The 25,594-nt window shown below is 44.3% G+C and overlaps 1 protein-coding gene across 1 annotated transcript in view; it reads right to left on the bottom strand.

The window, feature by feature from the left end:
- Positions 1–6,914: 6,914 nt before the first annotated feature.
- Positions 6,915–25,594, bottom strand: part of LOC310995679 (NLR family CARD domain-containing protein 3-like) — a gene marked incomplete at its 3' end in the record, with an annotated part of 63,221 nt that continues 44,541 nt past the window's right edge. Inside the window, exons 6-11 of the mRNA XM_083984796.1 lie at positions 25,323–25,499; positions 24,828–25,001; positions 22,242–22,415; positions 8,577–8,731; positions 7,805–7,953; positions 6,915–6,971 (exon numbers count right to left, since the gene is read on the bottom strand). Coding sequence (XP_083840922.1) covers positions 6,915–6,971; positions 7,805–7,953; positions 8,577–8,731; positions 22,242–22,415; positions 24,828–25,001; positions 25,323–25,499 — 886 coding nt within the window. The remainder of the gene's footprint in view (positions 6,972–7,804; positions 7,954–8,576; positions 8,732–22,241; positions 22,416–24,827; positions 25,002–25,322; positions 25,500–25,594) is intronic.

Raw genomic sequence — 25,594 nt, 5'->3', positions numbered from 1 at the left:
GAATGTCTTGGTAATGATTTACTTCCCAGATTTTCATATGTTTCCAATGGAGATCAATGGGATGAAAAGTGGAAAAATGCAATGCTGACTATATTCCCGACTGAACACAACAGAGAGAGTGAAGCTGGAGGAGCTGAGCTGGTGGAGGAGAGAGAGGAGGAGCTGGTGAGCTCACCTGGACACACCAGGGGCCTCATTTATCAAAGAGGGTGTAAAACTGCTACTACATTTTTGCGTACGGCGAAAAGACGAAAATTGCGCACACTCAAAATATTTACACCTTTTTCAGATCAATCAAACTGTGCGTATGCACAACTCTCCGCAATTTGCCTTTGGTAAATCACACCAGACCCAAGAATGGTGCACACGTGAACACACCTCTTACTCCACCCCCAGAACGCCATATATGGTCAGCACGTGCATATTTAATTAGCCATGTGCTCTGTGGAGCGGCTACAAAGTGACAACAAAGTGACAACGGAGAAAACAGGCGGAGGGTGGGGGAAAGAAGCGGAACTTCTCCGAAAGCACATACACGGCGATATCGGGCTACAAATCAGTCAGAAAAATTATCTTGCATTTTAATAAGCTACAATAAAAACCAAAACCTCCCAAATCTCAACAAAAGGGAGCAGAAAGAAGAAGAATCTTCCTAATCTGCCCCTTTATCCCAGAAAATCTTTTTTTTTTTTTTTTTTACACCTAGATGTTAAAACAATGTAGGCTAGGCTAAATCAACGATAGTTACCATTACTTTGCATGCCTTTCCACTACACAGTTACAGCTCTACTGGACTCGGTTTAGGTCATTTTCCATTACAGCTGAGTCCTTCACTGTTCCTCCTCAGCGCCGCGTTGTCTCGCTCTTTATTCTCTCCTCTCGTCAGCTCCAAACACACGTGCACCTCGTTAACTCAGGTGACAGATTAATAACAGTCTAGGCTGCATCAGTGTGCGCTGCTGCCGGTGTGTTTTTAAACTTGGATGGTTTGATCCTTGTCGGACGTCACATATAGCCTAATCAAAAAAGCAAAATCCACAATCCGCTCTGTTTATCAATTAACACAGAGCCTAGTGTTATTATAGAGCGGGTTGGATTGCCAGCATCAACGGTCCACCACTACCACAATTACTTCAAAAAATCCTACTGTGCTCTTCTAAATGTACTCCGCTCCTCTCTCCCTCTCACACTGCAGTTCTCTGACTCAGCAACGGTGTCGCCAATTCCTCCTGTTCCTCAGAAAAGGCGTAAATCACGGTACGCCAGGGTCAAAATGGGTGTAAATGTCCGCACTTTTCCCCGTCAGGTTTTGGTTTGATAAATCCCAAATTTGGCGGAGAAAAGTGCGTACGCACAAAACGGGGGAAAAAGGGTGTAAAAAAAGGTGTATCCACAATGATAAATGAGGCCCCTGGTCTGAGTCAGGACACACTAGGACATTAAAAAGCATTGAAAGTCATTAAATATATTTTGCTAAAATTACGGTCTTGAAGGCATTAAAATGCATTATATTCGATTCTCAAAGGCATTATAATTGTCTCGCTGAAATTGTCTGCCGCCAAGCTGGAATCTTGATTGAAAATAAATGTAGCTGTAGTTCTGTTTTCAACTTGGTTCAACAACTCGACCGCAGCAGAAGGGGTGCGTTTGATTTCAGCTCCAGGCCGCAAGATGACGTTGACGCGCTGCTTGTGTGCCCGCGGGGCTCATTGGGGCTTCGCTCCGCTTCAGACGCTGTTCTGAGCATGAACGCACCCCACCGGCGCAGAGCATGAAGAGAGAGAGAAGGAGACGGGGTGTAGGCCTACTGCGAAGCAGGTTAGCGAGGTATGTTGAGTCTAAAGCCAGGCTCTGTACTACAAAGGTGGCTCTCTTTAACCCGGCTAGATCACCATGGTAACTTATGCTTAGCCCATAACCTGGTCCCGACCAGGTTTATGTTCAGAGCTTAATAATAAAATCGGCTATAAAAGCGCTGCTGTTTCAGCTGGCGTCACCTTTACTTTGAAAGTCCAGTGGGGCTGGATCAGAACGGAGCGTTAACGGACGGAGAGATCACGCTGAAAGTAGCCTCTAACTTCATGAATGCAGCTCAGACAGACCTGGTGCTGCAGCACGGTGACGCTTTGATAAACACAACGGATCCGCGCCGGTTTACAGTATCTTCCCGTATTTTGGTCGCTACCGGAGCTTAATTAAAAAAAAAAAAAACGCTCGTCACGGTGAAGCTGAGAACAGCGGAGTTTCCTCTACTACAGGTGATCAGCTGACATGTGGTCAAGGCGTAGCTACAGACCTGTCACAGTCACAGGTGCATCTCATTTTTATAGGACTTCAACCTCAGAGCTCTCTGTCCTCAATGTCCTGACCTGTCTCTGAACATCACACAGGGACAACATGGAGCTTGGTTACTGAGTTTTATTGTTTACATAGGTAAGCTAAAGTTAATGATTTCATAATTTCAATAATGTGGCCATAAATAGCCTACATTAATTCTGATGTTCCGATCGCCTAGTATCAGTGTTGCCCAAACTTAAATCTTGAATGGATCTCCGCTGTTTTCACATTTAAAAAGGTCTTTGTTGCATTTGTACAGAGGCAATATGACATTTGCTTGTAGCATAGTGTTTGGAAATAAAAGAAGACAGAAATAGAATAAGACTGAGTTTTTGAGGCGAAAATTTCATTTGCCTCAATTCATTCAAACATCGTTGGATGTCCATCAAGCCCTCAAGCTGTTTTTTGAGGATGAGGATGATGAAGGTGATGGTTTTTCACTGTCATCCACTGAGGAGGAGGAGGCGGAGGTGACAGACCCGTCTTTTGTCATTGACGATGTCGCTGGTGATGAGAGGTAAGTCAAACTAATCATAAATATTTGTAGCTTCTGTTATGTTTACTGCTGTATTTTAAACGTTATAAACACGTCTAATATGTATATAACGTTATATATTTAGAGAGGTTTGTGTAACGTTACAGAAGAGCAGGGCTGAAATGATAAATACAGGGATGGTTCAGCTTTTTATTTTCCCCTAATCTAAACTCACATACTCATTTATTTACTTGTCTGTCTTTTTTTTTGTCTCTCCTCACATTTTATCTCATGGATATTTGTGTTTGTTTGATGTGATGTGACATGATGTGGGCTTGTGTGGCTATTTTGTGTGGTGTGTGGTGTATGTTTGGATCCGCACTGACGTTTCCTTTGCAAATGAAGTTCCTAACTGAAAAATAAAGTAACTTTGACTTTGATTTGACATACTCATTTCAAAGAGAAGAATATGCTGCTTTTTCAGTTTTTTTTTCTGATTTACTGTATTTATTTTGTGTTATATTTTATGTTTTATATGTTTATTTCTAGCTATGTATTTATTTATTAGCTGTAAGGTTTTCTTTTGTAAACTGAGTATTCACATTGAAATAGGGAGCCAGAGAATTACAATTTTAGTGCACATTTGAACTCACTTATCCATCTTGTGCATATATGAACAATAACTTGAACAATCTCTAATTTATATTTATAATATATTTTGTCATACAGATATGAGGATAGTGGACCCTTTCCACAGAGGCCTACCCAGAGAGGGCGTGGGAGGAGGAGGAGGATGAGGACCAGATATCCACGGGCTCAGCCACTCCATCGCTTGGAGCCCTGGAGAACTGAAAATGACCCTGACACTGCTCCACAAAATAGCCGCTTCATGCCACGGAGAACACCAGGAGCCCAGGTGGACACTCACGCAGCCTATTCACGGACCTGTTTCAGCTGTACTTCTCCCCAACCATGGTGCTAACACTCTGCACCAGCACCAACAAGTATGCAGCAAAGAACAAAGAAATGGGAAAGAAGTACAAATGGGCTGATGTTGAAGTTGAAGAGCTGTACAAGTTCATTGGGCTCCTTACATATTTGGTGTCACTGCCGAGCATCAAATACAGAACTTCTCAGAGGGTCTGGAAGAAGACCCTGTACTCAGTCTGGGTGAAGGTAGACTGTCTCAGGGACATCAAAGCTTGGATGGCCCACAGCTTTTTACATTTTAACCAAACAAAAACTGAAATAATGATTTTTGACCCCAAAGGAACCTATGATGCCCCTCTAAAGGACCCTGACCCCCTTCTACCTTATTTTAAACCCACAGTTTCTAATCTTGGAATAAAGCTTGACAGTGATTTTAAACTGGACCAACTGATCAACTCTGTTGGGCCGTGGCTACAAACAGAACATGTGGCACATCTGGATCCGAGGGTGGGGAGTCGGTGTTTGTTCTGAAACTGTGAGGAATCTCTGCAGCATTTGTGTCTGGAATGTCCAAGACTGAACCGTCTTTTCTCTGTGCTGCAGCAGATGCCGACTGGTTTGGTTCTCGTTCTGGTTCTGGAGGACTGGAGGTCTGTTTGTGTTTGGGCCTTGGTCCACAACAGCACAGTTCAGCCGGGTCTCCTTGGTCAACTTCCTCATAGGTCAAGCAACAATGAGCATCTGGCTGAGTAGAAGAAACAGGATGAAAGGTCTGGGGTCGACTGATGCCACACTCATGTTCAGGGGTTTAGTCGCCACTCGGCTAAAGGTGGAGTTCACATATTACAGAATGGTCTCTGACCTGGAGGAGTTAGTGTCTGTGTGGGGGGAGGGGGGTGTTTTATGTTCTGTAGTCGACCAGTCTCTGCTCCTCAGTTTCTGAAACACTGAGGGCCCTAGTTTCTTAGACCAGGTGAAGTCTAAGTGCAGCGCAGCTTCGCCACGTCAACGGGGTGTGGCCCAGGTCCATTTCGCAAGATTGGTGGGCCGCGCAGTCAGACTTAGACCAGCGTAAACCCTCCCCTCGTCCCTCCCACCGGCGCAAACGGCAAAGAGGGAGGAGAGAGGGCGGGAGGGAGACAGGAGGAGGAGAGAAAGGCGTGGAGTGGGTTTGACACAGCCGAGTCAGATCTTCACCAATCAAATGAGCTCCTCTCCTCACCTTTAACTGCGCGGCGGGTGATGCGCGCTGCAAGTTTGTCATTTTATACTTGGACATGGACGGAGGAGACAGCGACGCCAGAGGCTGAACCTCTCCCCGGAGGAAACAGCTGTGCGGTCCGGAGGTCTGAGCTCAGAGTGACCAATAATGAGTTTACTAATATACTTAACCAGGATTGATCTGATACACTGAGAACCGGTGCTCAGTGTAAGAAACAACAACTAATAAACTAATAAAGAAACTCACATTTATTCAAACTCTGTGTAAGCAAGATGAGAGGTGTAGGCTACACTAATCACAACATAAACAAACACCATGAAATCAGCGTAAAGGACGCTCTCTCTCTCTCTCTCTCTCTGTCCTCCTCTCTCTCTCTCTCTCTGTCCGTCTCTTTTTTTCTCTTTTTTTTCTGTGATAGAGAGTATACTGTAGTAGGCTATATACTGACTATCTGATACCGAGGCAGTGGTGGTGGACTAAGAGAGATGATGATTTGTGTTTTGTTTTTCATTACGGCTGCCTGATGCGGTCGCTCGCTCTAATGAATTAATAAGTAAATAAATAAATAAAGCGATCATCACAAGGGCAGAGTGGTATCTCAACACGGCAGCGACATGCAGTCATCCACCCTCAGTCCTGCTTTTGGGACATCCACAGCTGCTTTTCAGTGCCAGTTCGTCCCTGCTGTGTTAATTCAGGTGGAGTTAACATTATGCGTGCCACAGCCTTTGATCTCTGCTTTGATCTGACGTCAGATGTGACGGGACAATCTATATAGATATAAATTCACTGTTGATTCCATTAGTTGCATTAAATAGTGGTTATTGTGGATATTTATTTCATTGAAATGTGTCTGGAACTGTGGAGATCTGCCTGTGAGGTCTTGGTGACGTGTGTGCACTGCAGGTCAGTCAGTCAAACTTCCACTAACCCTAACTCATGACTCTTCAGGCTGCGTTCAAGGAAAGCGTTTTTTCTCAGACTCCAGTAAAGTGATCTCTGTCTGTTTCAGTGCATGTTGGTGACGGTGAGGACGACTCACGTCATGTTCAGGTGAGTCAGGTGATCTGACGCTGCTTATCTCCTGATGTCGGATGTCCGAGTCTTTATGTGTGTGTGTGTGTGTGTGTGTAGTAGTTTTCAAATTTTCATTAGTTTTTTTTTTTTTCAGTTTAGTTTTAGTTTGTGAGCAGTTTTTATTTAGTCTTAGGGCCAATTATTCCTATCTTAACCCTCAATATTAACCCTGAAGCTCAACCCTCACTTTTAGTAGTCCTAAAAATCCAAGTGTTGAGGGCTATTTTGTGACTTAGAAATGGGACACCCCTTAAAGGGGCACCAGCCGCTCTGCTTCATCCCTGGGGTTTTTGCAGCTCACAGGATGGGTGGAGGACCGACAGACTGGCCCATTCTGCTACGGTCTAATGTCTCGAGAAATACAGTGTCAACAATGTTCACTGACATTTAATAACTCGGGTCGGGCCACGACCGCGGGCTTCTTTTTTAAAATTTCTTCTTCCTCACAGGAGTGTGCGCTCTGGTGCGCCCACCTCGCTTCTCTCTGACGCGTCGGTGCTCATGGTTGTGATTGGTCTGCTGCCTTGAATCCGTCCTCTATACGTGCGCGTTCACAGATTCACAGTAAGGGGGTAGCGGCCAGTGCGTCTCTGAATGCAGCGGAGACAGCTCCGTGACACTATTGTGTAGGCTGACTAGCAGTGAGTGCTCGCGGCAGCCGCTGCTCATTGAAAACAGCTGTAATAACGTGCTTTCAGGTCCAGAAACATTTGTAATATCACTGGAAACAGTTGCTAGATTTGTCGCTAGTCGCTTTTGACAAAAAAAGTCACCAAGAGGGTTTAGAAATTCGCCAGATTTAGCGAGAAAGTCGCCAAGTTGGCAACACTGAGTGTCAAGCCACAGCCACCTGCCGCTACAAAGTGGGGATTCTCAGCGGTGGAGGTCCAGACGCCGAGGCAGACTGGCATCTTGCTGCTCTCCGTGGTCCTGATGCGGCACAGGTGAGACCGACATGCCCCTATTTAGAGATAGCTAGCTAGCCTATTTAGAATTCGAGCTTGTGTCAATAAAGTTATGATCAGAGACGTTTGTTTGTTTTTCTGTCTTTTCTTTCTTTTGAAAACTTTTAAAGTCCTGAAGGAAAGTTAGTGATATTTTTACTTCACAGTACTTAAAGTACCCCAGTAAAAGTACTTCCGTTACAATGTTATAAACACTTACTGTATTAATGGTACCAAAGTAAAAAGTTACAGTAACACAGTACAACTGCTTAATAATTCATATGTAATAATATAACAATAAAAGTACTTCCTGTAGATACAGTATCAGAGTAAGTACTTCATATAAGGTATCTTTTAGTCACAGTACCAAAGTAAAAGTACTCCCTGTAATTACAGTAACACAGTAAAAATTCAGCACAACAATAAAAGTAGTTTCCGTAGACAGAATCAGAGTTAAAGTACTTCTTTCAAGTTATCACAGTGAATACTTCTCATATTTACAGTACCAGAGTAAAAGTATTTTCAGAATCACAGTAATTGTACTTCATAAGGTATCCTTTATTTACAGTAGCAAAGTAAAAGTACTCCCTGTACTTACAGTAACACAGACAAAAATAACTCATGTATTTACAGTACAACAATAAGAGCAGTTTTCACAGTAAAAGTACTTCTTACAAGGTATCACAGTGAATATTATAATATAAGAGCAGAGTAAAAGTTTCTATAATGACAGTATCACAGTAAAAGTATTTAGTTTGGAGTTACTACAGTAAAAGTACTTCCTGTACTTGAGTGACAGGTTTGACTCAACACCTTTACCTGTGACTGGATCACTGATGACTGACACACTGAAGCTGCTGCAGCGTTTTCTGAGTCTGTGATGTCATAGATGATGTCATATGTGATGTCACATCCTGACAGCTTCACCTGCTGCACTTCACACTTTATTTCACTCCTGCAGTCATCAGCTGTGGAAACAGATACAGATCAGACTCACTCCAGAGTCTCCAGTCGAAAGTCTGGACTCTTCACAAGATCATGAAGCTGCTGCAGAGATGAAGAGCTCAGGATGTTGTCTCCTCCTTTCAGCTCCAGTTCTCTCAGGTGGGAGGGGTTGGACTTCAGAGCTGAGACCAGAGAAGAACAGCTGGTGTCTGACAAACTGCAGAATCTCAATCTGAATGAAGAATAAAAGAAGAAGATGAAATGAAGATCACACAGACACAGACACACACACACACAGCGGCGTAGCCATCATTTGAGGGGGACAAATTGTTCAAAGGTCTATTGAGTGATTTATCATCCTCTCGCATTCAATTGCTCCTCTCCTTAGCAGCTAAAAAACCACACAAACAGAACAGCACCAGGAAACTGACTTTAGCTCTTTAAAAATGATATACAAAGTCAAAATTTCAACTAAAGTTGCCAAACTCTGGTTGAGTTGACATAGAATGACCCTGAAGTGCGGGGGACATGTCCCCCGTGTACCTCGCATTCGCTACGCCCATGCACACACACATCTGCAGTGATCAGATCATTGATTATTGATCAAATAATAAAACAGAATCTGACCTCAGAGTCTCCAGTCTACAGTCTGGACTCTCCAGAAAAACACTCAGATCCTTCACTCCTGGATCATGAAGGTAGTTTCCATTTAGGTCCAGTTCTCTCAGGTGGGAGGGGTTGGACTTCAGAGCTGAACCCAGAGAAGAACAGCTGATCTCTGACAAACTGCAGCCCTTCAATCTGAATGAAGAATAAAAGCAGTGAGTTGAGGACAAAGCTCCTTGTTGACAGCGTTCAGTGTCTCATCATCTGTTCAGAGCTGAAGAAACTTCAGAAAGAACAAGTTTAGAAAATCGAATGTGTATATTTTTATTATTTTTCAAAAGTCACTCCAAAACCCCCACAACAAACAAGTACACAAGCTAAACAATAAAATCAGCAACATCAAAACAAAACAAAAACAGCAACAAAAACACACAGCCGAAACAGGAAACAAACAAACAAACAAACACAAGAAGAACAAAAACAAAACAAAACAACAACAACAAACACTACCCAGACCTTTACAAAACTGTGTTAATATGTTTCGCAATGGGGCCCCAGACACCGTCAGTCTCCACGGGTGATGTAACAGTACCCGGATTGCAGCGAAGCATTTCTAGATGTATCCCTGAGACCATTTCCCTTAGCCACCTGGAAAAGCTAGGAGGGTCAGTGGCCTTCCAGTCGTTAAGTATAAACCTTTTTGCCACCAACGCGCCAAATCTGATGGTCACCTGCATAGGGCAAGGGAGTGAAAAGAAAGCTTCGGAGCAACCAAACAATATAAAAACTACATCTGGATCCAGCTGCACATCATAAACATTACTATACCATGAGAAGATCTGTTGCCAAAAAGAAACAATCTTTGGACAGAGCCAAAACATGTGCCCCTGGTTGCATCTGTCACAAATATTGGAAACATCAGGATACATTTTACTGAGTTTTACCTTGGAATAATGTAATCTGTGCATGATTTTATATTGGATCAGCTGCAACCTGGCATTAGTTGAACCTAAATTAATCTTTTCCAACCCTTCCCTCCACACCTCATCAGACAGCTCTGTACCAAGATCTGCCTCCCATGCAGACTTGATATGGTTTGTTGACAAAACTGAAACTTTGGAAAACAATGAAACAAATTTTGATACAAGGTGTTTAGATCCTGGCTTTTGTTTCATTATAGCAAAAAATGAGTGCTCCATACTAGGATTTATGTAGTTGTTTACATTTTCTTTAACAAAATGCCTTACTTGTAGATAGCGAAAAAAGTGGGATTGAAGAAGGGAAAAGCTTTCCTTCAACTCATTGAATGAAGATAAATGATTATGCGTATACAAATCTGAGAAGGTAACCAGACCCCTTTGTCTCCAGAATACAAAGGCTTGATCAGACCGAGCTGGAACAAAACTACGGTTAAAACAAATAGGAGAATATTTAGAAAAATCAGGTAGTGGAAGTACCTTCCTAATTTGTTTTAAAATTTTAATTGAATTATACAGCACAAAACTATCCTCACCCGAAGACAAAGGATAATCTTTCGTGCAAAACAGAAGAGCTGAAAGGGAGCTATTTCTTGCAGCATGTGATTCAAGCTGTAACCACTTAGGTGTATCGCAATGCTCTCTATGTTGAGGGAGCTGATCCTGCCAGAAAATTAAAGCTCTGGCGTTGGTTGCCCAATAATAATGTTGAAAATTAGGAAGGGCAAGACCACCATGTTTCTTAGGCTTTTGTAAATGAGCCTTGGAAATACGATGAGTTTTATATCCCCATATAAAAGGCAAAATTATAGAGTCAATTTTTTTAAAGAATGACGATGAAAGAAAAATGGGAATATTTTGAAACAAGTACATAAACCAAGGGAGCGTCACCATTTTAATAGCGTTAACTATTAAAGTGGCAAAGACCTCCAATAATCAATATTTCTCTTAAGCTTCTCAACCTGGACGTCAAAATTATTTTTTTTTATTAAATGTTTAGAGTTTACAGGAATAGACAGGCCCAGGTAAGAGAATTGGTCTTTGGCAATTTCAAAGGGAAGGGATTTAAGAAAAAGAGGATCTAGATTGGAAGCAGCCGCGGCGCTACTACTGGGCCCACCCATTTTAGGCTGGGCCCACCCATAGGGGACATGTCCCCACCACTTTTTGTCAAGAACAATTTTGTCCCCACCACAAAATTAACTTAACATTATCCTAATCAAGAATGACGTTGATAAACTATGACAAAATAGGCAGCTGAAACAGTGTGCACGGCGCAGAGCTTCTGCCGGAGTCAACTCGCAACAATGTAACTTCGATTAACTGCCCAGAGTGGGCGCGCTGCGCGCGTCCTCGCAGGCGCTTGGTCGCACAGGGAGCTGCTTCTCCTGCTCTCTCCTCGCCGGTAAAACATCGACCACTCGTCTGTACTCGGTTTTCCACACACACAGGTCTGTCCCTAGCTCTGTATGTATGGATGTGTGTGTGTGTATAATAGACGGACGGCAACAACTTCATTAATAATCATTTTATTTTGAAAATTGATTAATCCAGCTTGACAACGGCGCTCACGGCTCGCGTGAAAAATAGAACTGAAGCGCGGCTTCTTTCCACAGCGCCAGATGTGCGACCAGGCAGACCGGTTAACATGTGCGCCAATCTGAAACTGCCTCTTGTAGGGACTCAGCCCAGTCAAAATGGAGGACAAGACTGCATGGCTCCTTTGTCTCCTGAACAAAGGAAACCCTCTGAACTCAGCCTCCCAGCGTCCTTCACCTTTTCACACCTTGGTGTGGAACCTCCACTACTGACCCCCCATTGGTCAGGTATGGCCCCAGGACCTGTGAGGTCACAGGCCATATAAAAGGAGAAGTTCCCTTCTCCTCTCGCTCTCTTCGCCCTCTTCTCTTGCCCGCTCTTCAGAAGGAGCTGCTGCTCCTCTCAGCTCCTCACCTGGAGCTACTGCTACAGCTCTCCAATCTCCATGAGGCCTGCAGAAGGCAGACGCCTCCCCTGGCAGCGACGCGAGTGCCTACCAACGGATTAAAGAACAAGAACCAGCTAGCCAGCACAACGGTCTGCTAGTTGAGTCAACAAGGAACGGAGCCACAACGCCAAGCAGAGCAACCAACCAACTCTGCAAGGAGAAGGACTCTCCTCAACGGAACTCAAACTACACAGCCAGGACGGCTGTAGTTCACTGGACAAAGACACAATCACTGGACTTAACTTCCACAACAGGACCAGCAAAACCTGCAACCGCAGGAATCCCCGCCAGCACCGGGACTTCTCACCTTCACGTGACTTGGTAACGTAACTGGGCCTAGTTAGCTTACCTTGCACCCTGACTAAGCATAGAGTACTTCAACCATGCCAATGTTTGTATTGATTGAAATCAGTTAAAATACTTGAGCTTTGTTGTTGTTGCTTTGTTGTTGTCAGCTATAGTCTCATATTTAGTTAACCTATGTTTAACATGCAACTTGAGCGTTGAACAAGGTCACACCTTTGTTCACCTCCCCCACATCACATGCGGTTGGCCTTAGAAGTCTCAGGACAAAGGCCACCCTCCATCTTTTCCATTGTCTGAGGTCACACTTCACACCTCACAGACACATGGTCACCGACACATAGCCATACACACACACAAACACACACACACACACACACACGTGCACAGTGTATGTAGCTTGTCTTAGTTTCATGTTTTGTTATTCCATTTTCTAGATGTGTCCAATAAACTTCCTTGAAACTTTACTCGTCTGTTAATGTTGTACAATAGTGAGTATGCCAACCTCTACGCAGTAGAACTTCTAAATCCTTCAACTTTGCAGCTATTGATAATGTTAATTTGTTAATAATTATTAACTTAATCATTAAACAAGGTTCTATATTAATAGTTAGCACACCCTTATGAGACTGATTTTGGTACATTGGCTGTCTGGTGCCCCGAGGTGGATTTAATGAAATTAAATCCCATTAATAATTTTTATAGTAATTATTAATATTTTGGTATTGATATTTTACTAATTTGATAGCCAATAACCCTCTTAATAATAACTTTACTTATAGTTGGTATAACCCCAACATAAATAGTGCTTCCGTTGTGAGGCATCTTAATAACTTACCTAATAATCCTTAACCTTTTCTTATAGTTGTGCCAGAGCACAACATAAATGGTGCCCCCCTTTGTGAGGCATCATAATAAATCTTAAATACATTTTCTTATAGTTGGGATAACCCCTACACTCTGCTCCAGGGCGCTGAGCTTCGGTTCCGCGTCCAGTGCGGCCGGGCCTCTTTCTGTCATTCTGCTTTAGACAAAGAGGAGTTTTCAAGCTGCACTGTGGAGAGTCGATTGTACCGGACAACACCCGATATGCTTAATGTTTGGGTGCAAAGTCACTGTTAACAAAATCAACACAATAGCCGTGTTTCCACTGCAGGAGTTCCTGGTAAAGGGAGGGGGTAGGAACTTCTACAGGAACCGTCCTCTCACTCGGCCCTCTCAGTGGTCGTGTTTCCACTGCAGAGTCGGACCCCGCGGCGACGTCATGAGTTTCGATCACCGCTTAATCGCTGTGCGACAGTTTCGACCGTGACGTCACCCAGGCAGGTCACAAACAAAAATCATAACAACAACGGAGAAGGATGGAAGGAGCTGAGGCGGTAGGCGCGTTTCTGGTTTGTGTGTTTCTGCACATGGCGGTTGATTGTAATCCTGCTTGAGTTTTTTTTTAAACTTTTGACGGCATTGTTTTGCGGCGTGATGGATCCCCAGTGTGTCGAGGTGCGCTGATATTTTCATTTCGCCGCGATGACTCAAACCCCCTCTGAATCTCCTCGGTGCTGTAGACTGCAATGTCTGCACCTCATCGTCGGTCCATTTGTGTACATCTTCCTGCTGTTTTCTTGTTGTTTACAGCGGTGTCTGCTAGGCTAATGCTCCGCTTCTGCTCCCCCTTTTAAAAATGCTGGTTGTTTTGGTGCTTTCTGGTGGCGTCAGAGCCTGCTCTAGCTTTAGCCAATCAGCGCCGGGTTAACCTCGAGCCCCACCCAGGAGCTTTTCAGGGCCGAACGGAGTACCTACCCTGGAGTAGGTACTCCGTTGGCCCCCGTAAAAGTTCCTGTAAATGGTCCTGTGGGGGAGGTTCCTGCAGTGGAGACACGAACCAACGGGGCTGGCCCCGTAAAATTACCCTGAAGTTCCTGCAATGGAAACACGGCTAATCTGTCCCTTCAAAATAAAGTTTGTAACGTGTCTGTTTGGAGCAGCTGCTGACAGTGACAGTTTCCTCATCACTAAACCTGAGCCACCATCAGATCCTCCCTAGCTCACGTCGTGACGACGGGACAAAGTCTTTTGGACATAGCCTATATTGTAGGCCTAGGCTATATTCTGTGTTTTTCCTCTCGTTAACCGTCTCATTTCAGTTTTTGTCGGTTGGCAGGTGTGCACCCGCTGTTTCTCTCGCGCTGGATGCGCATATAAATGTTATAAAAAAAATAAAAAGGAAAAAACACAGATGCGCAAATTGAAATGACCTAGCCTACTGTAGTGTAGACTATTCAATGACCACAGCTGATCACCAGCTTGTCGTGCCACCAGGGCTTGAAATTAGCGGTCGCCACTCGCCATTTGCGACCCAGATTCCGCTGTGGCGAGACAGATTTATAGCTGTCTCGCCACTTGGCGAACTAGAAAAAATTATACCACTCCAATCCAGAGGGTGGCGGTAATGCTCATTTTCGTTGGTTGCCAACCGCCGTTAAACTGGCCAGAAGAAGAAAACTAACGGCGGGAACACACGGACTAAAAAACTAAGAAGAGAAGAAAAAAAGAAGAAAACTAAACTAAAGGAAGAAAGGACGACAGTACGATGTGGAGATTCATATCAGGGTGTCAACCACCACCCAAAAAGACCAAGGTTTGTGTGGCGAGGAGGGAGGAGCAGGGAGGAGGAGGAGGAGGAGGAGGGGGGGACATCGCTGAAGGCGGAATGGCGCCTTGGGCTCCCCCGCCAAATCTAAGCCCGTGAGGAAGTTCAACCCGAAGTGGTATCACAATGAGGCCGGTGGAAAAAGACAGTGGCTCGGCTACAACGACGGAGTTATGTATTGTACCGTGTGCCGCTCCCACGCCAAGGATCAGAAGAGTAAGGGAAGTCCATTCGTAGTTGGTTGTAAATCAATGAAAGTTGAAAGTGTCATATCCCATGAGAATTCCGCCTGCCACCGCGATTCCATGGCCGTTTCCAAAGCCAAGTCAGTGCCTCTGGACAAGACGCCCTCGGTACAAGCACTGACAAAGCTGTCAGACGTCAACAGAAATAAAATGAAACCACTCTTTAACAACGCCCACGCCATCGCGAAGCAGGCTCGACCCTTCACTGATTACGTGTGGATGTGCAGGTAAATGGCTTTGTTTACGTTTTCTTACTACACCAACAGCACACACTTAGCTACTTTTAATTAAATAATTACTACTACTTTGTATTCTGCTAACTAATGCTATTCTAAAGTCGATTTATTTGAATGTTTTTCTTGCTTATTTTGACAGTTTGGATGAGAAAAAGGGACTTGAAGTGGGGAAGACTTACAGGAACAACAAGGCCTGTAGTCTTTTTGTGAAGTACATTGCTAAAGCAGAGCGAGACCAGCTGACCAAAACTATACAAGAAGCCAAATTTTGCTCTGTTATGGTTGATGGTTCGACTGATCGTTCAGTGAAGGAAGAGGAGCTGATTTATGTTCGGGTCTGCAAGGAGGGGAAGGTAAGAAAAGCAAAAAACAACAACAACAAAAAAGATTGAACACCATATAATGTAGGCTATATGTCTCTTAAGTATGTGTTTGTGGAATAAATCAAATTATTCATTCATTCATTCACTCAAGGTGGATGTCAAATTTGTTGGTGTGGAAGCAGTGGAAAAATCTGATGCTGCCCACATCACCCAGGCTGTGAAGACCCAGATGGAGACTGTCTGTAAGGAATGGGAGGGCAAGCTGATAGCCTGTGCTACAGACGGCGCCGCAGTCATGACCGGAGAGAAGACGGGGGTAGTGACACGACTGAGAGGAGAGAAGGCATATATATTAGGTGTTCACTGCATGGCTCACAGACAGGAGCTGGCCTACTGTGATGCCATCAAGTTTTGCCCCATGTACAGTAAGGCAGAAGGCCTACTCACTGGACTGTATACCTTTTATCACACCAGTCCCCTCAACAGGGCTAATCTAAGGAAGAGCTTCGAGACCCGTGGCCAAAAGCCCCTCATGCCCACAAGAATTGGGGGAACCAGATGGGTTGGTCACCTTTTCAGAGCAACTGACCACTTTCTGCGGGGGTACGGTGCTATCGTGTTGCATCTTGAACAGGTAATTTAAAGATTGAGTTAATGTCATTTGTACTGTCATATATACCTTCAATTAACAGTATATAATTAACTTTTATAGATTACAGCATTAATATATATGTTGTACATATGTATGTGTGTGTGTATTTCAGATTCAGTTTCCAGATTCTGTTGGGGAAGGGGTTCGGGGAGGGGTGCAGGCAAAGGCCAGGAGCTTCTATGCCTCTGCCAGGGACAGTTCCTTGCTGCACTTCTTGGGCTTCCTCTATGATGTCCTTACCCACCTGAGTAGCCTGTCTGCCTCTCTGCAGTCCTCGACCATCACCCTACCCGAAGCTCATGCCTCCGTGGTGGCCACCCAAGCTTTGCTTGAGAAGTACCAGACCAGGTGTGTCACTGTCATTCGCTAGTTTGTAATCTTAATCTTAATCTATTTTTCATTCTTGACTAAACTACTCAGCCAATTATTTAACTCATATTCCAATTATTTGACACATCTTTGAGAAATGTAGACATGGAGTTACTGGACTAAATGTGAATACCTGAGTTTAATAAAATGTGAATGAATGAATGAGAATAAATCTTAACACATTTATTTTTTTACATAAGACCAGGACCGATGATGCAGGCCACAAGTGGCCCGTTGTTTGAGGGAGTTCAGCTTGAGAGCAGAAATGACAGGGCAGCCAAGGCGTCTGAGGTTTCCCTCCTCAGACAACTCAGGGAAAGTCTGACTAAACGCTTTGAGGACAGGAGTGCAGGTGTGGTGACTGCCACCAAGTTGGTCAGTTTCAGTAACTGGCCAGAGAATCCAGCAGCAGGTTTGTTTAGTGTTAAACAACACCAGGCAGCACATATCCATGTTACACGTTTAACATGTATTTTACACTATCAGGGCAGGGCAGGGCAGGCTGTTTTAGTGGACTACAAATAGCATTCACTTTAAGAAAAGGATACAAAGTTCAATTTATGGTTGGTTCTGAGATGAACATGAATATTGAGAGTCTGACTTTTAACATCTTTTTTGCCATTTCCAGACTTTGGGGACCAAGAAATTGACTGCCTCTGCCAACATTTTGGTCCAGTCATGAACTCCGCTGGTGTCTGTGTAGCCAACATCCCTGACCAGTGGACCATTTTGAAGGCAAGGATCTACGCAGAAGAAGATAGGGTGGAAAAGCTGTCCTGGACTGAGGTCAACCGAAGACACAAGGGGCCGTGTCCAGATTTCCTCAGCCTGATTGACCTGATCCTGACCATTCCTGCTTCTTCTGCAGACTGTGAGAGAGGCTTCAGCACAATGAAGCAGGTTTGCATACTCACTATCATTTTTGTGAGGGCCCAAAAAAGTGTGCCTGTAGTATGCACTCACTTCCATGTCCATTTTCTTTGTGTCTTGAATACAGGTCAAAACAGATTGGAGATGTGCCCTAGAACCTTCCTCACTGTCAGATCTACTGATGATCCAGCTGAACTCACCAGAGATTGAGATCTACGACCCCTCGACAGCCATTGAACTATGGCACACAGAGAGCACCCGCAGAAGAAGGCCAGAGTTCATGGAAGGAGGGAAGAGAAAGGACCAGTGCTTTAGAGATGAACTGTCTGAGGACTCTGAAGAGGAGTCTGGACTAGGCTGTAGCAGCAGAAGGCCTGATGTCATGGTAGGAGAGGTAGTGGAACTGCCTGACACTGAGCCTGAAGACGACTGAACAGTGACCCTGCTCAGGCCTTTAGAGAGACACACCTCAGGCCTTTAGACACACACACACACACACACACACACACACACACACACACACACACACACACACACACACACACACACACCTGAGGCCTGTACCACGAAGCAGGATTACTGGCATAGCGAGGTAACTTCAGGGTTAACCCTGGCTTTCCGGTACCACGAAGCTGGATTCATTCTTACCGAGGTGAGTTACCATGGTAACTTACTCTGAACAGCAAACCTGCTCCGGGGCAGGGTAGCTTTCAGGATTGATCTGAATCCAGTATAAAAGGCTCCACCCACCGACCAATCAGCTGTAGGGGAATAATGACACGTGTCCTCTCACCGGTAACCGGAGCCCGGATAGTGAGAAGAGCGTTATGGCTGTAATGTTTTATGATGTTTAAAACAACGTGTGCCCTTATTTTGAAATCCTCCTCATACCGGGGGGTTACTGTTACCAAGGAGATGGAAATAAAAGTAGCGAAGCTCCGGACAGAGTTGCGGTGATTTGTATCCACTTTATGAAACATTATGAAAACACATGAGTCTATCACAACAACGGATTTTCCGGGGCAGATCAAATCTGTTGGATTATCACACTGATTATCCATACGAGAGGTAGGCTGCCGGTTCTCATGGCCCAGACTTCTGCCAATAGTTTTTTTTTTTTTTTTTTTTTGAGGTTGTGTGTGTGTGCTGAGCGGACCCGTCTATAGAGACACGCGTCTATTATTATTTAATTCAGAACAAACCTTATGCTCAGCAAAGTTGGAAAATATATATTCTAATATAATAAAATGGTTCTGTTGTTCCTGTTTTAAAAGAATCAGAATAGAAGGAAAGAATCGGCTCAAGAGCAGAATTCATTTACAAGTTTAATCAGCACTGATTAAACATTTAATAACTCGGGTCGGGCCACGACCGCGGGCTTCTTTTTTTCTTCTTCTTCTTCCTCACAGGAGTGTGCGCTCCGGTGCGCTCACCTCGCTTCTCTCTGGCACATCAGTGCTCATGGTTGTGATTGGTCTGCTGCCTTGAATACGCCCTTTATACGTGCGCGTTCACAGATTCACAGTAAGACAAGCCGGGGTTGAGTTACCAAGTTGATAACCAGCGTCGTGGTACCGCTGATCCAGAGTGACAGTGTTGTGGATAGGTCTAGCTGGATAGGCTGAGAGTAAGCCCGGGTAGGCTGAGCGCTTTGAATGTTTCATATTAAACATCACAGAGCCTCAGGAAAGAGGTGGAGCCAGCAGCTATTGATTATAGATCAGTTATTGTCTGATACATCACATGTGTTTCTCTAGTGGAGGTGAAACATGAAGAGAAACAGAGACTGGACTAAAAACCAGTGAGGTGCAGTCAGGGTTTTGATTTATTCACTTCATTAGGGTCCCCTATTGTATTCCTAGGAATTCTTTATTCTTCTTTCTTCTTCCGAGGAAGTCATACTTCCCAAAAAAAATTACCAAAATGACCAAACTTTGCACAAAGGTCCAGTCCCATGCCAGATTCACTCAATTCCAAGGACATATAAGGACAATAAACGTTTAAATCTAAAAACTTAAAAAAATTCCTACCAAACCAACAGTAGATGCTACAGTTTTGAAACTTCACCACAATGTTGCCCCAATACTGCTAAAACTTTTGTCCACTTAAACTCATTACAAATTATGAAGTCCATCACTCTGTTATTTTCAATAACTGTAAAACTTTTTAAATGTATCTCCTCCCACAATTTTTGCTCAATTGTCACCAAACTTGCTAGAGAGCATCTTATAATAATGGATTACATTTATGTAACGCTTTTCTATCGTTACCCGATACCCAAAGCGCGTACAGTAACCGTGCGTACAGTAACCATTATTCATTCATACCGGTGGTGGTAAACTGCGTGCCTGGGGCAGGCTGACGGAAACGTGGCTGCCATTTCGCACCAAACGGCCCCTCCGACCACCACCATGATCATATGATGATTCATACGCATTCACACGAGGCAAGTTGGGTAAGGTGTCTTGCCCAAGGACACTATGACAGAGACTGGGAGAGAGCGGGATTTGAACCGCCAACCCTCTGATTATTGGACGACCCTCTCTACTGCCTGAGCCCAGAATTTATGTATTATCAGATTTTTGTTTAGTTAACAGAATTTCTGACATTTTGACCATTTTTTAAATCTGCCATGACAACTGCTGCCTGGCTTTGACTCCCTGAGTCTATTTGAAAAGTCACACACAAGGGGCCTCATTTATCAAAGAGGGTGTAAAACTGCTACTAAATGTTTGCGTACGGCGGATAAATCACACTGGACCCAAGAATGGTGCACAAGTGAACACACCTCTTACTCCACCCCCGGAACGCCTAGACACAACCATATATGGTCAGCACATGCATATTAAGTAGCCATGTGCGCTCTGTGGAGCGGCTACAAAGTGACAACAAAGTGACAACGAAGACAACGGGCGGAGGGCGAGGGAATGAAGCGGAACTTCTCCGAAAGCGAGATACACGGCGACATGGGGCAATAACTCAGTCAGAAAAATGATCTTGCATTTTAACTCATTGAGTGCCAACCACGTAATTTCTCATTTTTCGATCCCATGTGTTGAGTTTTTGACTTTTTTTTTAAATTATGAAACTAGACACTTTAACACACCTTATGTGTAAATTTGGGGACTCTACGACGAGCAGAACTGAAATAGATGACGATCAAAAACTCATGACATGACTGCATGTGGATGCAGCGCAGCTGCTCCGCTCTCACCCGCGAGGCTCTAGCAGCTCGGAGCAGAAACAGGAAGCTCTCAGCCGACTGTCCCGCCCGGTCTTCATCTGGAGCAACACTGTGTCCTCCCCAAGGTCCTCCCGCGGTAAAATGTGATGATCCCTCGGTCAAAGCAGGCCGCCGGCACCGACCTGTACCACAGAAGGACCGCGACCACCGGTGGGACCGGTGTTCCCGACCTGCTTTTGGCCGAGAGACCATCACGTTCCGCGGCGAGAGGCTGTGACACGGCATGGTGCGTCTGTGTTATTGTTGTTTAGTGCCCCCCCCCCCCCCCCCCCCCCCCCCGATGGTGGTTTTGTGAATAGAACAACAATTATTGTATATATATCTCCCATGAGCCCTTTGATCCAGAAATGCGAGTGTTAGAAGAGCAACAGGCACAAACAGAGCACCTTTCATAAAAGACGCTCTATCTTTTCTAGAAAAAAAGCAGGGATTTTGATGAAACCCAGCCATGTTTAGCCTGAGTTTTCTCAGGAACAGAGGCACGTAGAAACAAACGGTTTGTGGCCATTTGAAGCATAAAGTTTCGCCTTTCAGATGAGCCACAGTATGTGTTGGTGGCAATAATATAGAATACACTATGGCTCTACAAAAATTGTCAAAAATGGTCTAAATTGCCAGTACACTTGACTAAACTTAACTTTGGAAAGGAGCGCGGCACTCAATGAGTTAATAAGCTACAATAATAATACCTAGATGTTAAAACAATGTATTTTCACGATAGTTACCATTACTTTGCACGCCTTTCCACTACACAGTTACAGCTCTACTGGACTCGGTTTAGGTCATTTTCCATTACAGCTGAGTCCTTCACAGTTCCTCCTCAGGGTCGCGTTGTCTCACTCTTTATTCTCTCGTCAGCTCCAAACACACGTGCACCTCATTCACTCAGGTGACAGAATAATAACAGTCTAGGCTGCAGATCAGTGTGCGCTGCTGCCGGTGTGTTTTTAAACTTGGAGGGTTTGATCCTTGTCGGACTTAACACTAGAGTGTGTAAAAGCAAAAAAGCAAAATCCTCAATCCGCTCTGTTTATCAATTAACTTAGAGCCTAGTGTTATTATAGAGCGGGTTGGATTGCCAGCAGCAATGGTCCACCACTACCACTAGCCTACTTACTTCAAAAAATCCTACTTTGCTCTTCTAAATGTACTCCATGCTCCTCTCTCCCTCTCACACTGCAGTTCTCTAACTCAGCAACGGTGTCGCCAATTCCTCCTGTTCCTCAAAAAAGGTGTAAATCACGGTACGCCAGGGTCAAAATGGGTGTAAATGTCCGCACTTTTTCCCGTCAGGTTTTGGCTTGATAGATCCCAAATTTGGCGGAGAAAAGTGCGTACGCACAAAACGGGGGAAAAGGGTGTAAAAAAAGGTGTATCCACAATGATAAATGAGGCCCCAGGTCTCACTCACAGACAATTAGCTCAGTGAGTTAGGAGCTGGTTCTTGGTGTCAGAGGATGTGAGTTCAAGACCCAAGGAGGGAGTTGATGATAACACATCAAAATACCAGATGGTCTTTGTGAAATAAATGTACAAAATATCTAGAATAGAATAGAATCTTACCTCAAAAACTGAATTCTCTTTTTACAGTGGTTTCAAATCTGCCTGCACGACAGTGAATGGCTTACTCAATTTGTGAAGCCACCATAGCCCTGCCACTTGCCAATTAGCGCAGTGCGATAGACAATGGACCCCCTCACAGCCCTGGTCTTGGTCTGTAAGAGCCTGCCTACCCTGTCCTACAGCCTCAGTGTGGGTCAGTAGAATATCAGCCTCATGTCTGCAGCTCAGTATTAACACAACTTTCACATCACATTCATCTGAGCACAGAAATAAAACAGAGTCTGACCTCAGAGTCTCCAGTCTACAGTCTAGACTCTCCAGAAAACCACTCAGATCCTTCACTCCTGAATCCTGCAGCTTGTTCCAGCTCAGGTCCAGTTCTCTCAGGTGGGAGGGGTTGGACTTCAGAGCTGAGCCCAGAGAAGAACAGCTGATCTCTGACAAACTGCAGAGCCCCAATCTGAATGAAGAACAAAAGAAGAAGATGAAATGATTGATGATTGATCAGATGTGTCCTGGTCAATGATCAGTGTGTCAATGAGTAGGGACTTTGTCCTCATGTTGTTGTAGATAGGCATGGGCTGATTACCGGGTACCGGTATGAAAAAGTCACGGTTTCTAAACCACTAAAATGTTCCGTCATACCGTTCCTGCAGTAGGAGCCGTTTTTTTCCCCAGGTCTTGTGCAGCTGCAGCACAGGGTGGCACTGTAGTGCTGGCAGCCACACAAACACACCACCAGAGAAGAAGAGTGAAAGCTGCGCTGGATTCAAACTATGGACTAAATGAGACATACTAGTCCAAACATGCCTATCGACGTGTTTCAGGCACAGTGTCCGAGGGAGCCGACAGTAGTCGTTGTTGTTGTTGTTACCTTCCACCCAGCGGTGTGGCTCAGGTTACAGAGATGTAGGTCTGTGGCATCACTGTTTGACTAGACGTGTTAAAAGGATGACGAGGAGTTGGTAAAGAAACCTTCATTTAGGACTGTATAAGGGTCAGGGTAAGGGTTAGAATGACTGCAGTTAGTTTAATTTGATTGAGAATCATTATTTTATTATTTATTTGAACTTGATCCACCTTTAGGCTACTAATGATCCAAATGTTCTATATGTTTTTATGTTGTGAAAAATAAAATAAAAGTTTTTCATTTCAAAACAACACATTTCTAGAGTTGTAACTGCAACACTGTAACACCATGAAACCCTGATGTTTTAGCTCAAGGTTCTCACACCGTCAGGATCTCAGAGCGGCCCATGCCTAGTTGTGGATCATCATCATGTGAACTACTACACACATCATCCACATGCCAGCACTAATTCATCAGCTGCTGCTGACCTCAGATCAGTCTGTCAATATACAATCAATATCTGATCAATACCTGCTGGACTAAACACTGACTACAACTCTCTGATTGATGGATCAAAGGTTATAAAGGTCCAGACCTGGGGCCTCATTTATCAAAAAGGGTGTAAAACTGCTATTTACACCTTTTTGAGATCTATCAAAGTGTGCGTACGCACAACTCTACGCAATTTATCTTTGATAAATCACACCGGACCCAAGAATGGTGCGCACGTGAACACACCTCTTACTCCACCCCCGGAACGCCTAGACACAACCATATATGGTCAGCACGTGCATATTAAGCAGCCATGTTCGCTCTGTGGAGCAGCTACAAAGTGATAACAAAGTGACAACGAAGACAACAGGCGGAGGGCGAGGGAAAGAAGCGGAACTTCTCCGGAAGCGAGATACACGGCGACATCGGGCAATAAATCAGTCAAAAAAATCATCTTGCATTTTAATAAGCTACAATAAAAACAAAAACCTCCCAAATCTCAACAAAAGGGAGCAGAAAGAAGAATAATCGTATGTAATCTGCCTCTTTATCCCAGAAAATCTTTTTTTTTCTTTTACCTAGATGTTAAAACAATGTAAAGCAGGATTTCCACGATAGTTACCATTACTTTGCACGCCTTTGCACTACACAGTTGCAGCTCTACTGGACTCAGTTTAGGTCATTTTCCATTACGTTGTCTCGCTCTTTATTCTCTCCTCTCGTCAGCTCCAAACACACATGCACCTCGTTAACTCAGGTGACAGAATAATAACAGTCTCAGTAGCTAGGCTGCAAATCAGTGTGCGCTGCTGTCGGTGTGTTTTTAAACTTGGCGCGTTTGATCCTTGTCGGACGTCACACAGTGTGTATAAGCAAAGAAGCAAAATCCTCAATCCGCTCTGTTTATTAATTAACATATAGCCTAGTGTTATTATAGAGCGGGTTGGATTGCCAGCATCAACGGTCCACCACTACACTAGCCTACTTACTTCAAAAAATCCTAGGGTAAACACTGTGCTCTTCTAAATGTACTCCACGCTCCTCTCTCCCTCTCACACTGCAGTTCTCTGACTCAGCAACGGTGTCGCCAATTCCTCCTGTTCCTCAAAAAAGGTGTAAATCACGGTACGCCAGGGTCAAAATGGGTGTAAATGTCCGCACTTTTTCCCGTCAGGTTTTGGCTTGATAGATCCCAAATTTGACGGAGAAAAGTGCGTACGCACAAAACGGGGGAAAAGGGTGTAAAAAAAGGTGTATCCACAATGATAAATGAGGCCCCTGATCCAGGACCACACACACACACCTGAAGTTATCAGATTATTGATTATTGATCAGACTGAGTGAAATAAGCTGAAAGTGAAGAGTCATTGTCAGTGTGAGAGAAGAACAAGTGGAAACATGAGACAACAACTATTTCAAACGTCCTTCATTCATGACATCAAAGTCAATGATTCAAGTTCTGAGTGAAGATCAATCAGGTTCAGTTGTGGATCAAAGATCTAAGATCTACAACAGTAACAGTGAACTGACCTCAGAGTCTCCAGTCTACAGTCTGGACTCTCCAGAAAACCACTCAGATCCTTCACTCCTGAATCCTGCAGGTTGTTGGAGCTCAGGTCCAGTTCTCTCAGGTGGGAGGGGTTGGACTTCAGAGCTGAGACCAGAGAAGAACAGCTGATCCCTGACAACCAGCAGCTCCTCAATCTGAACAAAGAATAAAATCAGTGAGTTGAGGACAAAGCTCCTTGTTGACAGCGTTCAGTGTCTCATCATTTGTTCAGAGCTGAAGAAGCTTCAGAATGAACAAGTTTAGAAAATCAAAGTCCAACAGCTGAAGCAACAGGAAGCAGGTTAAACATTGTGTTAATGTTTCCTTCTGTTGGACTTTGAACCCCCGTGTTGTGTTGTTTCCCCGCTCCCGACACAGTGTGGATCAGTAGATTATCAGCCTCATATCTGCAGCTCAGTATCAACACAACTTTCACATCACATTCATCTGAGCACAGAAATAAAACAGAGTCTGACCTCAGAGTCTCCAGTCTCCAGTCTGGACTCTCCAGAAAACCACTCAGATCCTTCAGGTCTGAATCCTGCAACTTGTTGTTGAAGCTCAGGTCCAGTTCTCTCAGGTGGGAGGGGTTGGACTTCAGAGCTGAGCCCAGAGAAGAACAGCTGATCTCTGACAAACTGCAGCTCTCCAATCTGAATAAAAAGAAACAGAAGAAGATGAAATGAATGATGATTGATCAGATGTGTCCTGATCAATGATCAGTGTGTAAATGAGTAGAGGGACTTTG

Source organism: Trachurus trachurus (genome assembly GCF_905171665.1).
Source record: "Trachurus trachurus genome assembly, chromosome: 13".
Taxonomy (NCBI): domain Eukaryota; kingdom Metazoa; phylum Chordata; class Actinopteri; order Carangiformes; family Carangidae; genus Trachurus; species Trachurus trachurus.
Note: the sequence above shows the minus strand (reverse complement) of the source record. Positions and strands in the feature narration are given on the sequence as shown.